This window comes from Sinohyriopsis cumingii, unplaced genomic scaffold (genome assembly GCF_028554795.1).
Source record: "Sinohyriopsis cumingii isolate HCF-2022 unplaced genomic scaffold, ASM2855479v2 utg000426l, whole genome shotgun sequence".
Taxonomy (NCBI): domain Eukaryota; kingdom Metazoa; phylum Mollusca; class Bivalvia; order Unionida; family Unionidae; genus Sinohyriopsis; species Sinohyriopsis cumingii.
In genome coordinates this window covers 8,953,274-8,972,857 of record NW_028315897.1, presented here as the reverse complement: position 1 = coordinate 8,972,857, position 19,584 = coordinate 8,953,274, and the positions used below count along the sequence as shown (strand labels likewise).

Sequence of the window (19,584 nt, the reverse complement as noted above, 5' to 3'; positions counted from 1 at the left end):
GGCTTAAACATCCTCATTCAAACAGTAGTGTGTAATAACTTTTGTTCATCAACTCATACCACACACACGTTTTTTTTAAAGCATATAATTTGACAGTTAAGACATCCTTCAGTATTGTATCATATGTAAGTGGTACATAGTATGTAAATATGTAAATAACCAATACCTAGAAAATCACCACAAAATTAACTTGAGACCACATGATAATGTAAGGAAAATAACAAAACGTTTCCTTAAATGTCTGCATACATACATGAATGGATGAAATGTCTGGCAAATGCAGTGTGTATTGATGCATCCACTTTGTCTATTTTTTAAAAATAAAATTTGTGGTTAAGCTTCATGCCAGCAAGCACTCAGCATGAGTTTGATAGTGAACACATTTGTGAGAGTTATTTCCCTTTATGGTTAGGTGTCAGTAGTAGAGCAGGAAGGACAACTATACTGAGGAGAGAGATAATTGAATTATAGAATAAAATTGCAAGCTGAGAATGTACAGAAATAGGAATTACCAGTAAGGATGCAGAAACAACATACTCCATTATTGTTGTTGTAGGACGATTAAGATGTTGTTGTTGTAGGGTTTAGCGCCATTTTTCAGCACACAATAAGCTATACATGGCAGCCAGTATTAATGGTGGAGAAGGAACCCAGGAAATCCCCTGAAAGAACCACCGACCCTCAAGAAACTACTTTCTCACATACCCACATTGGCCGAATCTGAGACTCGAACCTACGCAGACAGAGGTGAGATGGCAGTGATTTTTAACATTCCAGGATCCTGCTATATTACATAACATAACACTATCCTGATATTGTTACCATACAGTCCAGTATCCTGCTACTATTACCATACGTCCCAGTATATTGCTATTATTAACATACATCCCACCATAAAGAAAGCCATAATACAAGGATGCAGATGCCCTTGAACATTCACATCACTAGAAAAAGCAACCGGTTCAAATTAAAATTCACTGAGCTACATTGAAAGCTCAGACTGCAAATTTCAGATTCCCTTCACACAATAAATGCCTTGATACAACTAATTTAATGAAAATAAGTTTTACTGACATAAAGATAGATGAAACATGCATGTGGCACAATAAATATTGGGAGAGTATTTCCACCACTTTTCAATAAAACAAAAACAGCTAGCAGTTCTAAATAATTATTTTGTGTCACACTAAGACAAAAGTAAAAGATAAGGAATGAAAGAGTGAATAGGAAAGAAAAGGAAATGCTTATCACATAGCTACTGTGGTACATTAACATAACCATATTGTAACTGATATACATTTAACACATGTAATAACATGGAAAGGCATAATGACTGATATAAACTCATTCCACTATTGTGGGCTATGGTTAAATAAGAAAGTCACCAAATTTAAATCTTTTCCTCGCAAAAATAAAAAGTTGACTTCTTTCATAAATGTTAGTTTCCATATGAGAACTCATTCCTGAATAGAGTTCATAAATTATTAACTTTTCATCCATTGTAAAGTCGCATAATAAACAAATCTTTGTTTTTTGACAGTCTTCACAAAATGCAATACTGTCTCTGCATTTACACCAAACAAGAACAGAGCTTGTTTGAAAAGTTCTGACTCTCTTAAAAAATATATTCGGAGCCAAATACTATCTAATATTTTCAGGCTACAATCAGTCTTGGATATTTGGACATTTTGTGCACTTGTTCAAGTCTATAAAATTGGAACAAAAATTGCTCCCTCCTGTACGAAAACTTCCGTCCTGACTTTAACCAGATTCCAGGTGGAATTTTAAAGCGGATTTCACTTAAAACCTAGATTCCACTTAGTATAAATTTTAGGAAGGTTCAGGGCAGATTCAGGGTGGAATACAGCCCGAAATATGCAAATTAGTCCGTCTATTACTAGGCGGAATTTATTTATTCTGCCTACTAGGCGGAATTAGTTTATTCCACCTACTAGGTGGAATTTGTTTATTCCGTCTACTAGGCGGAATCTGTTTAATCCGTTTATTTAGCCTAGATTCCCCTTATTATCAATTTTAGGCAAATTCAGGGTGGAATATAGCTTGAAATACGCAACTTACTGTTACTAGGTGGAATCTTTACTTCTGCCTAATTAGATGGAAATACGTGCCGAAACCCCATCCAATAATGAAAATGTCAAGGAAGATTTCAGACAGATTTTTTAAGCAATTTCTGCCTACACCATAAAAAAACACTTCAGATTTCTATTAAACTGCCTAATGATTTTTAGGCATTATTGGAAATCAATGATAAATATTCACAGTAATTTTTAAAAATGGATCATAAATTGTATTTTGACTGACATTATCAAATAAGATTTAGGTTTTTCTTGACCTAAGGGGCAATGCCATTTTCTTTCTTGCATACAAAATCTAATCCAACATGGCATCACTTAAGTATTTTTTATTTCACTTTAAAGTTTGGTGAGATTTTACAAATATTTTGACCAAAACTTTCTTTGAAATATGTGTGAGTTTTCACACAAAATTTGACTAAAACTTTTGTAAGATTTCACAAAAATTTTGATCATTATATAGTATTTTACTGAAGTTCTTTTTATAGTGTTTCAGACATTTCAGCAGATTTCAAAGAAATAATGAATATGAATTAAACAGGACTTTATTAACCAAGGTGATATTTAAGTGTGCATGAAATCAAGTATACTGATGTTGTAATAATATGACATCCAAGGCAAGAGAAATGGTAGTCAATAATAATAAAAATAATAATAATAATAATAATATATGACTTTATTTAGAGAAGGTAATTCAATTAGTTACAGAACTAATCTACCTTGAGGCCTTCTGTGAGGTACAACATACACTGTATATACGGATTATGGACGTTTCGCCCCATGGACATTTCGGCCCAGGACGTTTCACCCCACTTCAATGGACATTTCGCCCCACTTCAATGGACATTTCGCCCCACATGGTACATGGACGTTTCGCCCCATGGACGTTTCGGCCCATGGACGTTTCGCCCCACATCATTGGAAATATCGGACATTTATAGAAATTCACAAGCATTACACCATTATCTTCATTTTACTTTAGGGGCCTGCCGTTATAATTTAATTTCATGCCCCATAATCCCATCACTCTCATCCATTTCAATTACATTCAGCGTGCCGTTATATCAGACAATATTTTCCTTTTTTTTTCTTCATTTATGTAATAAGATCTGTCGTTAAACTTTTTTTAAATGTTGAACTTTACTCATTTTTTTTCAAGCTCGGGTTAATTAACTTTTTATCTCCTGCCATTTATTGGCATTGTTACTTTGAATTTTGTAAAACTAGCTATAAATCGGGTCCTAATTACTCGACTGAATTGCTGACAGAAACAGTCCAAATTAATGTATTTCATTTCTATAGCCCGATCGTTATACATTACATCTTTTCAAAGCTGTGCACAGAATAGCCCGACATATCGCGAGCAATGAAAAGACAGGAGGAGGGGCGAGGAATGTTAATTGTAATTAACAATAAAGAGATATAAAAATGGTTTCAGAGATTTATATTTTTGAAATATGAAGCATGTATTTGCATTTTTAAATAAAAACACATCACTAATCAAAATTACATCTCATGACAAGGTATAGGTGTCAAATTATGATGTGCAAAAGTATACTTCTAAACAGCAACTATCTATGATTTCTTTTTTAATGCATGAAGTTACCTGGATGTAATTAAGTCATATTAACACTTGCTGGGAGCAATAGTGAACGCCAGAACATTTGTTTTCTTTATGGCACCAGACAGATACACCCCTCCTTATAAAAAAAAAATAAAGTTGTTTTATATGTGTATGTTTTCCCCAAAGGTATGAGATTTGTTTGCTTTATAAAAGATTTCTGAACAAAAAAATTCAAAATTTTGTCGGGGTATTTATGTATTTCCCTAGTGTAATATATAGGGTTGTTAATCCTAGTCCGGTTTTTATTTTAAATTTAGTTTAGAATTTGGGTGAATAAATAGTGTATTATATTTAAACGACAAATAAACCATATTGTTTTGTATGATTGATGATGTGTGTCGTTTCTCGCATTACCATTATACTGAGACAGGCTGTACTCGAGTGAGGGTTCATACTTTATTTAATGTGGGGCGAAACGTCCATGGGCCGAAACGTCCATGTACCATGTGGGGCGAAATGTCCATTGAAGTGGGGCGAAATGTCCATTGAAGTGGGGCGAAATGTCTTGGGCCGAAACGTCCATGGGGCGAAACGTCCAGGTACCGTATATACAACATGATATGAAGTATCTGACACTAAATAATTAAGTGGTTTTAAAAATCCATGTATCAAGCCTGGAACATATGCACAGGCATCTGTGAACACATAAACATATATAAAATATTATTCTGCATTGAAAACTTCAGCCGTGAAAATAATCCAAAATTACAGAAAAGCAACCATTTGAGACAATTTGATTATGAGAAGAAGAAAAGCTAGAAGCCTGCCTTATGTCACTTGTACTGCAGACTGGATGTTTGACTGCACAAACTATGATGCTGCTGTGGTCTCTTGAATTAGTCCTTGTTTCATAAGCAGCCATGACAAACGTTTATCATGATATAATTACTCTTATTTTACACTGAATTCCAACACACCAAGAATATTTTGATAATATACACAATAATGCCTCACGAGATTGAAAGTAGATTCTACTTTCCAGCCAAGACAATTCCGCAAAGATATGACTTTGATAGACATGGATATCTGGCAACAATTCCCACCAGTGATCTACACGTTGTCCCTCCTTAAAGTTAATCAGTCTGGAGTTGTGTAACTTCGAAATCATCCTGATTCCCGATTCAATTCCTTGTCTTATTTAGTGCGTTAGCCCCTACTGTAAAGCTTTTTATGGCACAAAATGCTTGTTCTGGCGTTCAGTTTTCATACAGATTCATCAATTATGTTCCCATGAAATTTGCGTTCAGGGTATTCTCATTGCCTCACATTTTTCAAATGGTTATTCAATCTCTGGTCCCGCTCGAAAATTCGAATCGCCATCCTTAGCAAACATGCTCTTTCCCATCAGTTTCTGTTACGCGACGAATCATTGGTTAATTAAAATATTTTGACCAATCAGAAAGATTTATACAACAATAAACGGAACAAATACTTATTTGAAAGCTCGTTGTGGAATGGGACCGGATGGAGCATTATTTTAAAAAACGTTTCGGAGAACGATATTAAACATTGGGTCCATATCGAGGAAATTCAGGTCAGTAGAAAAGCGAAATTATGTTTTAAAACGGAAAACAAGATGAAAACTTGTTCGAGGGCAGTTAAATCCAATAGAAGTTAAACAAAAATACAACAATAACAACAAATTTGAAAAAGAAATATTAATAAGGAAAGCTGTAAAAAGAAGTTATAAATTGTGCCCAAAATAAACAACAAATTACAGCTATCAGAAACAGGAAATATAAATGCTGCTGAAAATCATTCAAATTGTACAAGAAGCAATAAATATTATTATATCTTATTGATATTTTTATTGAAATGTCAGTGATATTACAATCACAAAATATCACTGTATTTTCAGTCATTTAACTTTACAGACACACAAAAGCCAAGTCCTAATTATGCCTTATTTAACTGATGTAAATGACTAAGTTCTTCATTCCACCTAGATGTTGGTTAGAAAATAAACTAAATCCAGATTCCTCCTTTCATATAATAGATGTCAGTGACTAAGTTCCTAATTCCACCTAGATGGTGGGTGGAAAATCAACTAAGTCCAAAATTATGCCTAAAGATATATTTATAGCAGGAATTGGACAAAAGTCCATCTTGGAGTTAAATGGACTCTAGTTGGATTCATCTTTGATTTCTCAAATTTTCCATGTCCGCCTTTGTATTAACCAGATTTTTAACATTTTAGGCAGATTCCGCCTGGAGTCTGCTTAAGTTCCAGGTGGAATCTGCCTAATTATTTCATACGGGTGTCTTTGCCTTCTGAATCACCCAAATCAAAGTTCTATTTCCTGCTAGAAGTTAGAATTTCCAGTCGGTTTTTCATATGTATCTCTACTTCATTTTTTGACAGTTTAATAGTATTTATAAAATAATGTTGTAAATTAGAGTCATAACTGAATTTATCTTTTAAATAAATTAGCGTTAGAGAAGAATATGTCTTAAAAACTATCAAAACTTATCAAGCAACAATCCCGATTAAAATATATAATGCCTTTTTAAAACTGATCCACACAAATGATCCATCTATTGTATTATAATGATTTTAATTGTATGTATTTGTAATTACCATAATGCAATCAAGAATGAGCAGTTAGAATTAATTGCAATGTAAAGTTTGTGCTGTGCTTATTTGAAGTCATCTTGTCAAATACATGGTTTAATGATAAAAGTGGTATCATATTTTTGACTTTCTTAAATGTCTTGATGTGTTAGAAGCTAAAGAAAAAAAAAAACCAGAAAAACAGAACACTTGTTCAATAACAGTGATTTTATTAAATATTTTTTGACTTCATTGAAATGTAAAGGTTTTTTTAAAATCTTCAATGTGCTGGTGTACCAGCAGCCTGGACTAGTACTGAAGTGCTAACAGCCTTGATGTAATACAATAACAGAACTAATGAGTTCAAAACAGTGACTTAGTCTGAAAGGATTATTGAGCACTTTGTAATTTCAGTAAATGATTTAAATAAATAAATACTATCAAATTAAAAACTGAATACAACCAAAACACTGATTCCATATAAGATATTAAGATAAGAATACAAAATTTGTTTATGCCTCCTTTATATAAAAACCTAAGTCACAAATTAACTATGTCATATTTTATTCAAGAAAAAGACATTAGTCAAGAAAGACTAAACTCTTACTCTCAATTATGGACAAAGATCATTCACAAAATACAAATTAAATATACACAGCATATAATGATGGACAAAAACCAACACACACAATACAAATTAAATATACACAAAATATAATGATGGATAAAAACAAACACACAATACAAATTAAATATACACAACATATAATGATGGACAAAAACCAACACACAATACAACTTAAATATACACAGCATATAATGATGGACAAAAACCAATACACAATACAAATTAAATATACATATAATGATGGACAAAAACCAACACACAATACAAATTAAATATACATATAATTATGGACGAAAACCAACACACAATACAAATTAAATATACACAACATATAATGATGGACAAAAAACCAACACACAATACAAATTAAATATACACAACATATAATGATGGACAAAAACCAACATAAAATACAAATTAAATATACACAACATATAATGATGGACAAAAACCAACACACAATACAAATTAAATATACATATAATTATGGACGAAAACCAACACACAATACAAATTAAATATACACAACATATAATGATGGACAAAAACCAACACACAATACAAATTAAATATACACAACATATAATGATGGACAAAAACCAACATAAAATACAAATTAAATATACACAACATATAATGATGGACAAAAACCAACACACAATACAAATTAAATATACACGAAATATAATGATGGAGAAAAACCAACACACAATACAAATTAAATATACACAACATATAATGATGGACAAAAACCAACATAAAATACAAATTAAATATACACAACATATAATGATGGACAAAAACCAACACACAATACAAATTAAATATACATATAATGATGGACAAAAACCAACACATAATACAAATTAAACATGCATCCATTCATACATATGTACACACGTAAGTTTAAGATATTAGCCATTATATTATTTAATATCTCTCAATCTAACATATCTAACTTTTAACTAATGTCTATGATATTATGTTGTACCTGGAATGACATGATGAATGGTCTATAAACATTGACAGAATTTGTAATATTACTTGAATAATATTTCTGACAACTGAACAAGGCTTCAATATCAGATATGATGTTGTAATTGAATTTAATTGAAATTTTAATCACCATTGGTAATTTAGGAGATTGACCGTGAGAAATTTTATTTGTTTAAAAATAAAACTTGACTTGTAAATTATTTATAATAATCCAGTACTTAATATGTACAAATGTTTTAAATTTTTACATAAAATATTTGATTAGTCAATTCCCTGTTTTAGTTATCTAACTTGAGTAACACAACATAACAAACATTTTCAGACAAGACTTTTCTGCAAGGTATACCATTAATAATAAGAATAATAATAATAATAATAAATAATAGTTGTAATATTAATACTAATAATCTGCAATACTGAATTCTATGTACTCCATAGAACAGCCTAAATAGTTAATGTCCATTGTATGAATTACCGGTAAGTGCAACAATATGTTTTAAATAACAAAATTTGCTCATCATATATTTAGATATTAAATCTGGTTGGTTTGATCTTTACCAAAGAACTTCAATGAACATTTCTGAATATATGTGATATATATATATATATATATATATATATATATATATATATATATATATGTGTGTGTGTGTGTGTGTGTGTGTGTGTGTGTGTGTGACTTTACAGAAATGTAACACTAAAAATGTACCCAGCATTTATATACATATTAAAAATGACTGTTTTATGTTTTACCAAAGAACTTTAATATGCTTTCTGTTTTCATAAGGCTTACTTACCATTACAGAAATGTGGTAATAAAATGACATTCAATTAAATTTTATTTCAGTTGATAAACATATAGTTTTTTTCTATCCGAAGCATTCGTGATGATTAACACATCCTTACTCTTGTGAATGCAAACTGCCCATTGAAATGTTGGCACTCCTGAAGTTATGACCTGTATAATAGACCCATCTGGTGACAGCTGATGAATGTTTTGAGACGTCCATCCAAGAACATAGATGTTGTCATATCTGTCCACAGCTACTCCACTGGGGTATCTAAGATCGTCATGACTGTAGGTAAACTGCTTCCTGCCATCCATGTCAAAACAGAGAAGTGAATTCATATCACGCACACTAACATACACTCGTGTTTTCATGTTATTCACAGCTATGTAGTTGTATGCATGGTATGGAGAGTCATAAGGATGAGTACACTTTACATCTCCTCTCGTGTTAATCAGACTCCAGTAACTCATCTTATTATCACAATGACCATTCACAACCATCATCCCCTTCCCAGCAGCTGCTATTCCATTACATTTATATTTGGTTGGTATCGTTCTGACTGGCCTGATGACGTCACCAATCACTGACAGGATCTGGATTTTATTCTGATCATACAACGACAATGCCACCTCCTGCTCATCCACTACACAGATGTTCCATGGTTGACCTGTCAATGTATGACTTGTGATGAACTGGTAGGAAGAGCTTAGTAAGATGCATTGTTTACTGATGTTATCAACCAGCATCAACCTGTCTCCAGGTAGAAATGTGACACCAGTATACCATGGTGTATCAACAGTAGGAAATTTAAGATCAATTACATCAAGTCTCTGAACCTGACAGTCTTTTGCTAGCGACTGAAAACATGCCAGGGGTAGAGTGTTAGAGATTGATGTAGTTGCAACTTTTCCCAAATCAGACAAAGACAGGGACAACATGGATTGTATCAGAGGAGCGAATTCTACCTCCAATGTTGCTGTGTTAGTTTTCTCAAACTTTTCTCCAACCAGACTGAAATAGGAATATAACTGCGACCTCATCTTTTCCAGCATCAAAAATTTTTGCAAATTGCTCCCATATTTATCTACTTTTTCAAAGAGATATTGAGAATTTCTCACAGCATGAATTAGTGACAAACAATGATGATTCTCTTCCTGTATCCTGGTAACTTCTTCTTTGCAGATTCTGTTTCCCTCTTGTTTCACTCTTTTTTCTAATTCATCAAGAGCTGAATTAATTTTCTGTTTTACTTCTCTGATTTGGTCGGTCAGTCTGTTAACTTGGGTCTCAAGATTATTAACACTGGATTCATTAATCTCTATAAACCTCTTTAAATGAATTTCAATTGTCTTCATATTTGCAATTATTTCATCTGGTTTGCTGTCATGTAGCAAAGCTGGGAGTTCTTTGTTTAAGTCTATAACTTTGGAACACATTTTATGGCCCTCAAAGAAGCATGTGGCACAACATGGGACGTTGTGATCATTGCAGTAGTATTTTATATCTTCTCCATGATGTTCCGAACATGTAAAGCCCTCTGCAAGTTTCATCGCATTTTCTGGGTTACAGTCTAATTCTTCCACACTAAGGATGGCATGATCCTTTGTTACTTTGAGCTTGCTATGTACTTTCAAACAATCTCCACACATAGCTTGTTTGCATACCATACAAAACTGTTCAGCCATGACCGAGGAATCCGCAGTGTTACAAGCATCACACAAACGATCTACTTTCGATTTCGCTGGCAAGACTGATTGCAAGACTGTATTGGCTGGAAACAGAGACGCCCATTCACTTGTCGATCTGTCCTTTACAGAGGGACTTGCATAAATTCTACATACTGGACACTTAAAATAGTTCAGCTTCGTATGTTTGGTAGCCTCGGTTGTTATGTGGGACTGGAGACATTTCTCACAAAAAGAGTGGGCACACGGCAGCTGTCTGGGAAAATTGAACTCTTCCAAACATATTGGACAGCAATGCACAGCTTCAATCTCAGTTTTAGCAGTAGCCATGTTTAACAGTAAACCAGTGTATATCTCTGTTAGGAAAATATTCAAATTATCTCATAGATCCAACTAATTGGAGGACAACTTTCTTTGCCTAGATAATGTGGTTCATGGAACTGGGTATGTTCGATTGGATGGTGATGAACAGAGTAGGTGTGTTGTATGTGTTCCTACCCTTCTAATCGAGTCTACACTATACCAGAATTGAACTTTTTTTTATTCTACGTATTCCAACAATACCATATCCTACACAAACAAGTCATAAAATGAAGATGTTTCCCCCATAACTGGTATGACACGATTTGAACTATGTTAGTCTTATTTTGTTCGACTATGTATCTCAGCTCACAAAAGAAAGGTGTATGGACGGCCGTTTTTACATATATTCAGTTCTATCTATCTATCTATAAATACGTTGACGCAGTCACACTTGACTATTAAGCAACGGGAGGTACTTGGACAAAGATAAAGTAAAGATGGAAGTGATAGGACAGGCAGAAGAGTAATGATAGGAAAGGCAGAAATAAGTAAAATTGTGTCAGTGTACGTTTTCGTCCCTTCATACTCAGACCAATCCGGCTACCGTAGCGGCAATGAGACATGGAACCTCAACAGGCATAGCCCTGAGAATCACTAGGTCTTACTTGTAGCGGACTAGTTCATTAGAATGCGATTTTGGAAAGCTCCTGCTTGTGAGATACCAAGTCAGGAGCTTCTGCAATTATTGATGGTAATTTGTTCCAAGTCCCTATTGTACATAGGAAGAAGCTGAACTTGAAACAATTTGTCGATGCCGACTTCAATTGGAACTTTTTCCTGTGGTTTGCCCTAGTTTGGCTATATGCCAGGGTCAGGTATTTGTCTAATGGTATGTCCACTAGGTTGTTCGCAATCTTGTATATCATGGTTAGCTGGGCCTTGGTTGGCCTGGATTCGAGTGATTCCCATTGGAGATGGTTGATCATTGCACTGACACTGCTAGTGTTACGATATTTATTTGTGGTAAACCTAGCCGCTCTCCTCTGAACCATCTCTATCTTATTTGTTAGATCTTTACTATGTGTGTTCCACAGAGTCGAGCAATACTAAAGACCTGGTCGAACCAGAGCGAAATATGCCGCACTTTTCACTTCTTCATTGTTGATTTGGAGGTTGCGGCGCAGGAAACCAACATTAGTAGTAAGGTGGGGCGATAGAGGGACAATGGGACTTACCGTTAAAAACAGGGTCCCGGCACTTTGGGGACTATGTAAATTTAACATGGGGAAAACTGGCCCGGCACTTTGGGGACAATGGGAATTAACATGGGAATCTATTTTGGGTTAGTCTAGGGACAAGGGAAACTTAACATGGGAATAAATCGTGCGACTGTCTAGGGACAACACACACACACACACAGGAATTTAACATGGTGGGCCTGTCTAGGGACAATGATGGTAGAGGGCCAAACACAACAGAGACAGAGACAGACATACACCAGTAAAAGCCTGAGATTTATATATAAGCATTACTGAGACCTGAAATTTTGCTGGGGTGTTCAAAAATTTGCATAATTGTAATGATGCTATAAATAGCTATAATCAATGAAAAGCTCAACGACAAAATGGATTTGACTAAAAGTAAGGCTATAATGATGAAATTGTCCCATAATTTAAAACATATCCCCGAAAATTAAGTTACAATGGTTTAGACTAAAATGGATAAAATTAGTAACTACTTACAATATCAACTTGTGTGACGATCGTGGATAAACACCCATGTATCTATAATCAGCTAAAATTCCTATGAAATATCACTATCTATTTATAGCTACAACTTGTGTGGGTTATTCCTTTGGAAAACCCCACTATCTTTTTATAGCCTCAGCTTGAGTGACGTTCCTGTTTATGAACTCTAGTACATATGTATAGCTACAACCTGTGGAAAACCCCAAGTCCATCTTTATAGTCTCAAAATTTCCAGAGTCAGTGACGTCACTGTACTGAACACTAGGGGATAAATGACAACAGTGTTGCAAGTGGCTAACCTCAATACGCGCTACTGCAGGTAGGTAGGTACAGTGTATTTGATAGGGATAAAGTGAGCTTTATAGCGACAAACAGAGACCAATATACACACACACATACACACACACACACACACACACGCACACACACACACGCAGATCGAAGAATAAAACCAAAATTAAAATATACTATCCATATATACGTACGCGAATGCATACAAACCCCAAATATACTATCCAAATAACGTCGCTAACGCTTACAAACCCCAAATATACTATCCACACAACGTCGCTAGCGCGTACAAACCCCAAATATAATATCCACACAAACGTACGCGAACACATACAAATTCCAAATATACTATCCATACAAACGTACGCGAATGCATACAATCCCCAAATATACTATCCACCCAACGTCGCTAACGCTTACAAACCACAAATATACTATCCACACAAACGTACGAGAACGCATAAAAACCCCAAATATACTATCTACACAACGTCGCTAACGCGTACAAACCCCAAATATAGTATCCACACAAATAGTATACATACAAATTCCAAATATACTATCCATACAAACGTACGCGAACGCATAAATACCCCAAATATACTATCCCCAAATACACTATCCACACAAACGTACGCGAACGCATACGAACCCCAAATATACTATCCACAAAAACGTACGCGAACACATACAAATTCCAAATATACTATCCACACAAACGTACGAGAACGCATACAAACCCAAATATACTATCCACACAAACGTACGCGAACGCATACAAATAGGGATAAAGTGAGTTTTATAGGGACAAACAGAGACCAATACACACACACAAACACACTCACACACACACACACACACACACACACACACACGCACACACGCAGATCGAAGAATAAAACCAAAATTAAAATATACTACCCATACATACGTACGCGAATGCATACAAACCCCAAATATACTATCCACACAACGTCGCTAACGCTTACAAACCCCAAATATACTATCCACACAAACGTACGAGAACGCATACAAACTCCAAATATACTATCTACACAACGTCGCTAACGCGTACAAACCCCAAATATATTATCCACACAAACGTACGCGAACACATACAAATTCCAAATATACTATCCATACAAACGTACGCGAACGCATACAAACCCCAAATATACTATCCACACAAACGTACGCGAACGGATACGAACCCCAAATATACTATCCACACAAACGTACGAGAACGCATACAAACCCAACATATACTATCCACAAAAATGTACGCGAACACATACAAATTCCAAATATACTATCCACACAAACGTACGCGAACTCATACAAACCCAAATATACTATCCACACAAACGAACTCGAACGCATACAAACCCCAAATATACTATCCACACAAACGTACGAGAACGCATACAAGCCCCAAATATACTAATCACACAAACGTACGCGAACACATACAAATTCCAAATATACTATCCACACAAAACGTACGAGAACTCATACAAACCCAATTATACTATCCACACAAACGTACGCGAACGCATACAAACCCCAAATATAACTATCAACACAACGTCGCTAACGCTTACAAACCCCAAATATACTATCCACAAAACGTCGCTAATGCGTACAAACCCCAAATATACTATCCACACAAACATACGAGAACGAATACAAACCCCAAATATACTATCCTCACAACGTCGCTAATGCGTACAAACCCCAAATATACTATCCACACAACGTCGCTAACGCTTACAAACCCAAAATCTACACAACGTCGCTAATGCGTACAAACCCCAAATATACTATCCATACAAACGTACGCGAACGCATGCAAACCCCAAATATACTATCCACACAACGTCGCTAACGCTTACAAACCCAAAATATACTATCCACACAACGTCGCTAATGCGTACAAACCCCAACTATACTATCCATACAAACGTACGCGAACGCATGCAAACCCCAAATATACTATCCACACAACGTCGCTAACGCTTACAAACCCAAAATATACTATCCACACAACGTCGCTAATGCGTACAAACCCCAAATATACTATCCATACAAACGTACGCGAACGCATGCAAACCCAAATATACTATCCACACAACGTCGCTAACGCTTACAAACCCAAAATATACTATCCACACAACGTCGCTAACGCGTACAAACCCCAAATATACTATCCACACAAACGTACGCGAACACATACAAATTCCAAATATACTATCCACACAGACGTACGAGAACTCATACAAACCCAAATATACCATCCACACAAACGTACGCGAACGCATAAAAACCCCAAATACACTATCCACACAACGTCGCTAACGCTTACAAACCCCAAATATACTATCCACACAACGTCGCTAATGCGTACAAACCCCAAATATACTATCCACACAAACGTACGCGAACACATACAAATTCCAAATATACTATCCACACAGACGTACGAGAACTCATACAAACCCAAATATACCATCCACACAAACGTACGCGAACGCATAAAAACCCCAAATATACTATCCACACAACGTCGCTAACGCTTACAAACCCCAAATATACTATCCACACAACGTCGCTAATGCGTACAAACCCCAAATATACTATCCACACAAACGTACGCGAACGCATACAAACCCCAAATATACTATCCACACAATCGTACGCGAACACATACAAATTCCAAATATACTATCCACACAAACGTACGAGAACTCATACAAACCCAAATATACGATCCACACAAACGTACGTGAACGCATACAAACCCCAAATATACTATTCACACAAACGTACGAGAATGCATACAAACCCCAAATATACTATCCACACAACGTCGCTAATGCGTACAAACCCCAAATATACTATCCACACAAACGTAAGCGAACGCATAAAAACCCCAAATATACTATCCACACAACGTCGCTAACGCGTACAAACCCCAAATATAATATCCATACAAACGTACGCGAACACATACAAACCCCAAATATACTATCCACACAAACGTACGAGAACGCATACAAACCCAAATATACTATCCATACAAACTTACTCAAACTCATACAAACCCCCAATATACTATCCACACAACGTCGCTAACGCGTACTAACCCCCAAAATACTATCCACACAACGTCGCTAACGCATAAAAACCCCAAATATATTATCCACACAACGTCGCTAACGCGTACAAACCCCAAATATACTATCCACACTCGGGAGGAAGAAAAAAAAACAAACAACCAAATATACGATCTACACAACGTAAGCGAACACACACACACACACACACACACACACACACACACACACAGTGAAGAGGTAAAAACAAACCCCAAATATACTATCAACACAGAAGGGAGATAGTACAAACCCCAAATATACTATCTACACATGGAAGAGGAAGAATGCAAATCCCATACCTACTATCCACACGTAGGTGAGATGTAAAAAAAATAAACCCCATATCTACAATCCACGCAGAGGGAAGAAGAAATAAATAACCCAATATACACTATCCTCAAGCAGGGAAGAGGAAAAAGCCATAATATACTAACCACACTGAGGGAAGAAATAGCTCTTTATATAAACTATCAACAGAGAGTGAAGAAAATAACCCATTATATTCCATCAACAAAGAGTGAAAAGAAAAAGTTTTCTGAAAGCACCTAAGCCCTCACCTGCAATGACCAACTCTGCCAAACACCTACACCCCACCCCCACCCCCAACACTACAAAACCCATTTGACCCGTTATTTTATGGCATCAGTTTGTGATTTAGAAAACATCAAGACACAAAGTGATGGATGAATAGACCGACTATTGTTTACCGACTTGCTTGCCTAAAGAGCGTGCGTGAAGGAAAACATCCTTCCATTTCAATTCTATCTAAAACATGATCCAGAGGGATAGAGAGAGGTGAAAGAGCGCAATTTCATATAGTGTGAGTAAAAACAAAACACGCCATCCTTATTATACAATGTCAAGACCAAGAGACACGTACGTTTCCTTTTTGGTCTAGTCTCTTTTAGAAGGTAGTATGAAATTTGACATCGAGGCCAACGCATCGGCTCACATTGTCAATTTTTCCATTTTCATGTCTTCGTCTTTTTTCTGTTTCTTCTCTCTTTCTCTTAGGGCACTCTGAATCCCAGTGTCCTTTCTCCGGACAACGATATTAGGTATCTTGACTTTTGTCTCTCTTTCTTAGACGAAGCAGGTATTCTGGAGACAAATACCCATTTACCATTGCAGATATAGCAAACTCCATCAGCACTTACACACTTTCGTATGACTCTCATCAAATCAACGATCAAAAGAGTAAGTTTTGTTGCCACTTTTGCCTGTGAATTATGCTTTCGTACGACTTTTAGCAAATATTTGACCAGCAGGTCGATCTGTGCTGACTCTTCCATCTTCTTGATCGTTTGAGAGTGAAATTAATACTCTGGTGCTAAGACACTCTCCCTATATACAGGGACCTGCTGCGTATGAAACCTAGTCAAATGTAATTTTGCAATAAGATGAAACATCTGAGAAACGCAAGAACGAACTTCCAGAAAACTGAGAACGACGGCTTACAACTACAACGTAAATTTATGAATTCAAGTAGTGCGTAAAACTTAGTCAAATTAAATTTTTATAGTCGAGAGGAAACGATCTCTTTTCGAAGAAGAAAGCAGACACCAAGCGACAATGGCGATCCGTGTCACACAACACTTTTCAAAATGTATATTATCAGAAGTTTGTTCTAGCGATCTGCACGGTTAAATTAAATTTTGATGTATTTTGCAATAAGACGGACACAATTTCCATAGGATCGCCCATGGTACGATTGTTCGTGCATTAGTTTAATTTTTTAAATATTTTTTTTAATATAAATCGCCTATAGGATAGACCCAGAAAAGCATGGCCATTCTCGTCACTGTGTGAATAGCTACTCAAGTCAATTCGAAGTGAACGCGGTAAGAAAATAAGTATAGCCAATAAAATGGCTTACAACGGGTGATGCATTGTTTTGTTCTAGGACTGTGTGGCATAATAATCCCTACGCTCTTGCGCTGTTACCATTACAGTGCAGACAGACTGGAATGTGAACTTACAAGCCCTATTTGTGTATTGTACCATTTCTTCTTACCACATCAAAATACTGAGCGTGACAGTATTGGTTTGTGTTTTCAAGCTGACCATTTTTTGATATCTCACTTAAACATTTTAACATAAAAACTCACACTCACATCGGTAGAGTCCGAACAGACGTGTTACAGTATTGAGGGATATGTTATCTTTATTTTTTTTCCTTCAAACTAAAAAATTTGGGGTTTGTATGAAGTAAAGAACCGAAAGTACAGTGAACCTCAAGGATGATGACCCAATCTGTCTGTCTATTGATGCGTGTATTTACTTAAGAAGAAATATGACCTCTAAAACACAAAGAGATACGGCAAGCATGATTAGAATGAACACAACGATGTTTACCTTCACGCGCGTGTAATTTAGAGTTTCAATCCTCTTTCAAGACAAACTTGATCTCCTTTTGTAGGGCTTGAAATAATAAAAAAACCTGAAAAATCTTAGGCGCTTTCCTATAGATAATTTCATCAACAGACTAAACAACATAAATACCGTTACAACACTAGAAAGCCTTAAATCTTCTATCAAAAAGAAATGCATCAAAAGATTAAAGATTAACGATAACTTACCAATGAAACCGAATTTAACATAGGCAATGACATGTGAAGAAATGTCTCACACTTTGGAAAGGTAGGCGAATGTAATCTGTTATGCACCATCAACTTGAAAAAATTATAAACAGAGAGAAATCTGAATTCAAAATTCAGGGTTTTATTTCAAAATTGTTACGTTTCTTTTTTTTCTGTTTTGGAACAAATCTAAGCACTAATATAGAGTGGAAAAGGGAAAATGCACATAAAAGCTTTGATATTTCTGAACAAATGAGGGGATATTCCTAACGTTCATAACTACCTATATATGCTTTGACTTGTCTGTGACTTATCCACAAAACAAGATGCATATATTTCTGGTCAAGCTGCAAGTGTGTGCGTGTTTTGGAAAATGGTAAAAATTGGATATACAATTTTCTCGTGACATTTATAAAGTGAAGAGTCTGTGCAAGTGTCAAAAGCCAAAGTCATATAAGTTTTGTATTTTGTACGGCTTGTAAAGATTTCCACTTTAGAAAATGTGAAGTATCACAAGTTATTATCACAAACAGAAGTGGAACATAGGGGGCTTGCAAGAAAGAAAATAACCCAGACAGTTGGTGTCATCAAGAGTGCTAGAGACGGCACCTGAACTTGCTTGCTTGCTTACTTGAATTAAAGTGATTTTCGCTCCAATGGAGCATGTATCACTGGTTTAATCACGCACCGCGTGATTTTTAATTACTCCTGGGGAAGGAAAGAGAGCCTGATCCCCCAGGCTTTTATGTACTCACAGACTACTTTTAAATTTAGCCACTCAGGTGTAGGACTAACTAGTCCTTAACAACCTGACGGAAAGGCTTTAAACATGAGTGGGAATAGTCTCACCACACACTCATTTTTCTGTCCGAGCGTGGTAAAGGAGGAAAAAGGTGCTCAGCAAGCCAGCCATGGATGTTAAGTACTCACCAAAACGCTAGCCCATACTTATTTCAAATCAAGTCCCGTTTTTGCTAATGGACAATAAAAAGTACCAATAATGTGTTAACCACCTGTGCAATTAGTTCAAACCTAACGAGTCTGTTAAATTTACTTCCTAACGTATCTATCTAATATTAGTACTTAGTATACATAAAAATAGCCATACTGGTCTTGTTTAAATTAATATGTCTAAGCGAC

The 19,584-nt window shown here is 35.6% G+C and overlaps 1 protein-coding gene across 1 annotated transcript in view; it reads right to left on the bottom strand.

The window, feature by feature from the left end:
• Positions 1-8,584: 8,584 nt before the first annotated feature.
• LOC149774146 (uncharacterized) overlaps positions 8,585-19,584 on the bottom strand; it is a 136,793-nt gene continuing 125,793 nt past the window's right edge. Inside the window, exon 7 of the mRNA XM_089945852.1 lies at positions 8,585-10,748. Within this exon, the coding sequence (XP_089801978.1) occupies positions 8,731-10,748 (2,018 nt within the window). The 3' untranslated portion in view covers positions 8,585-8,730. The remainder of the gene's footprint in view (positions 10,749-19,584) is intronic.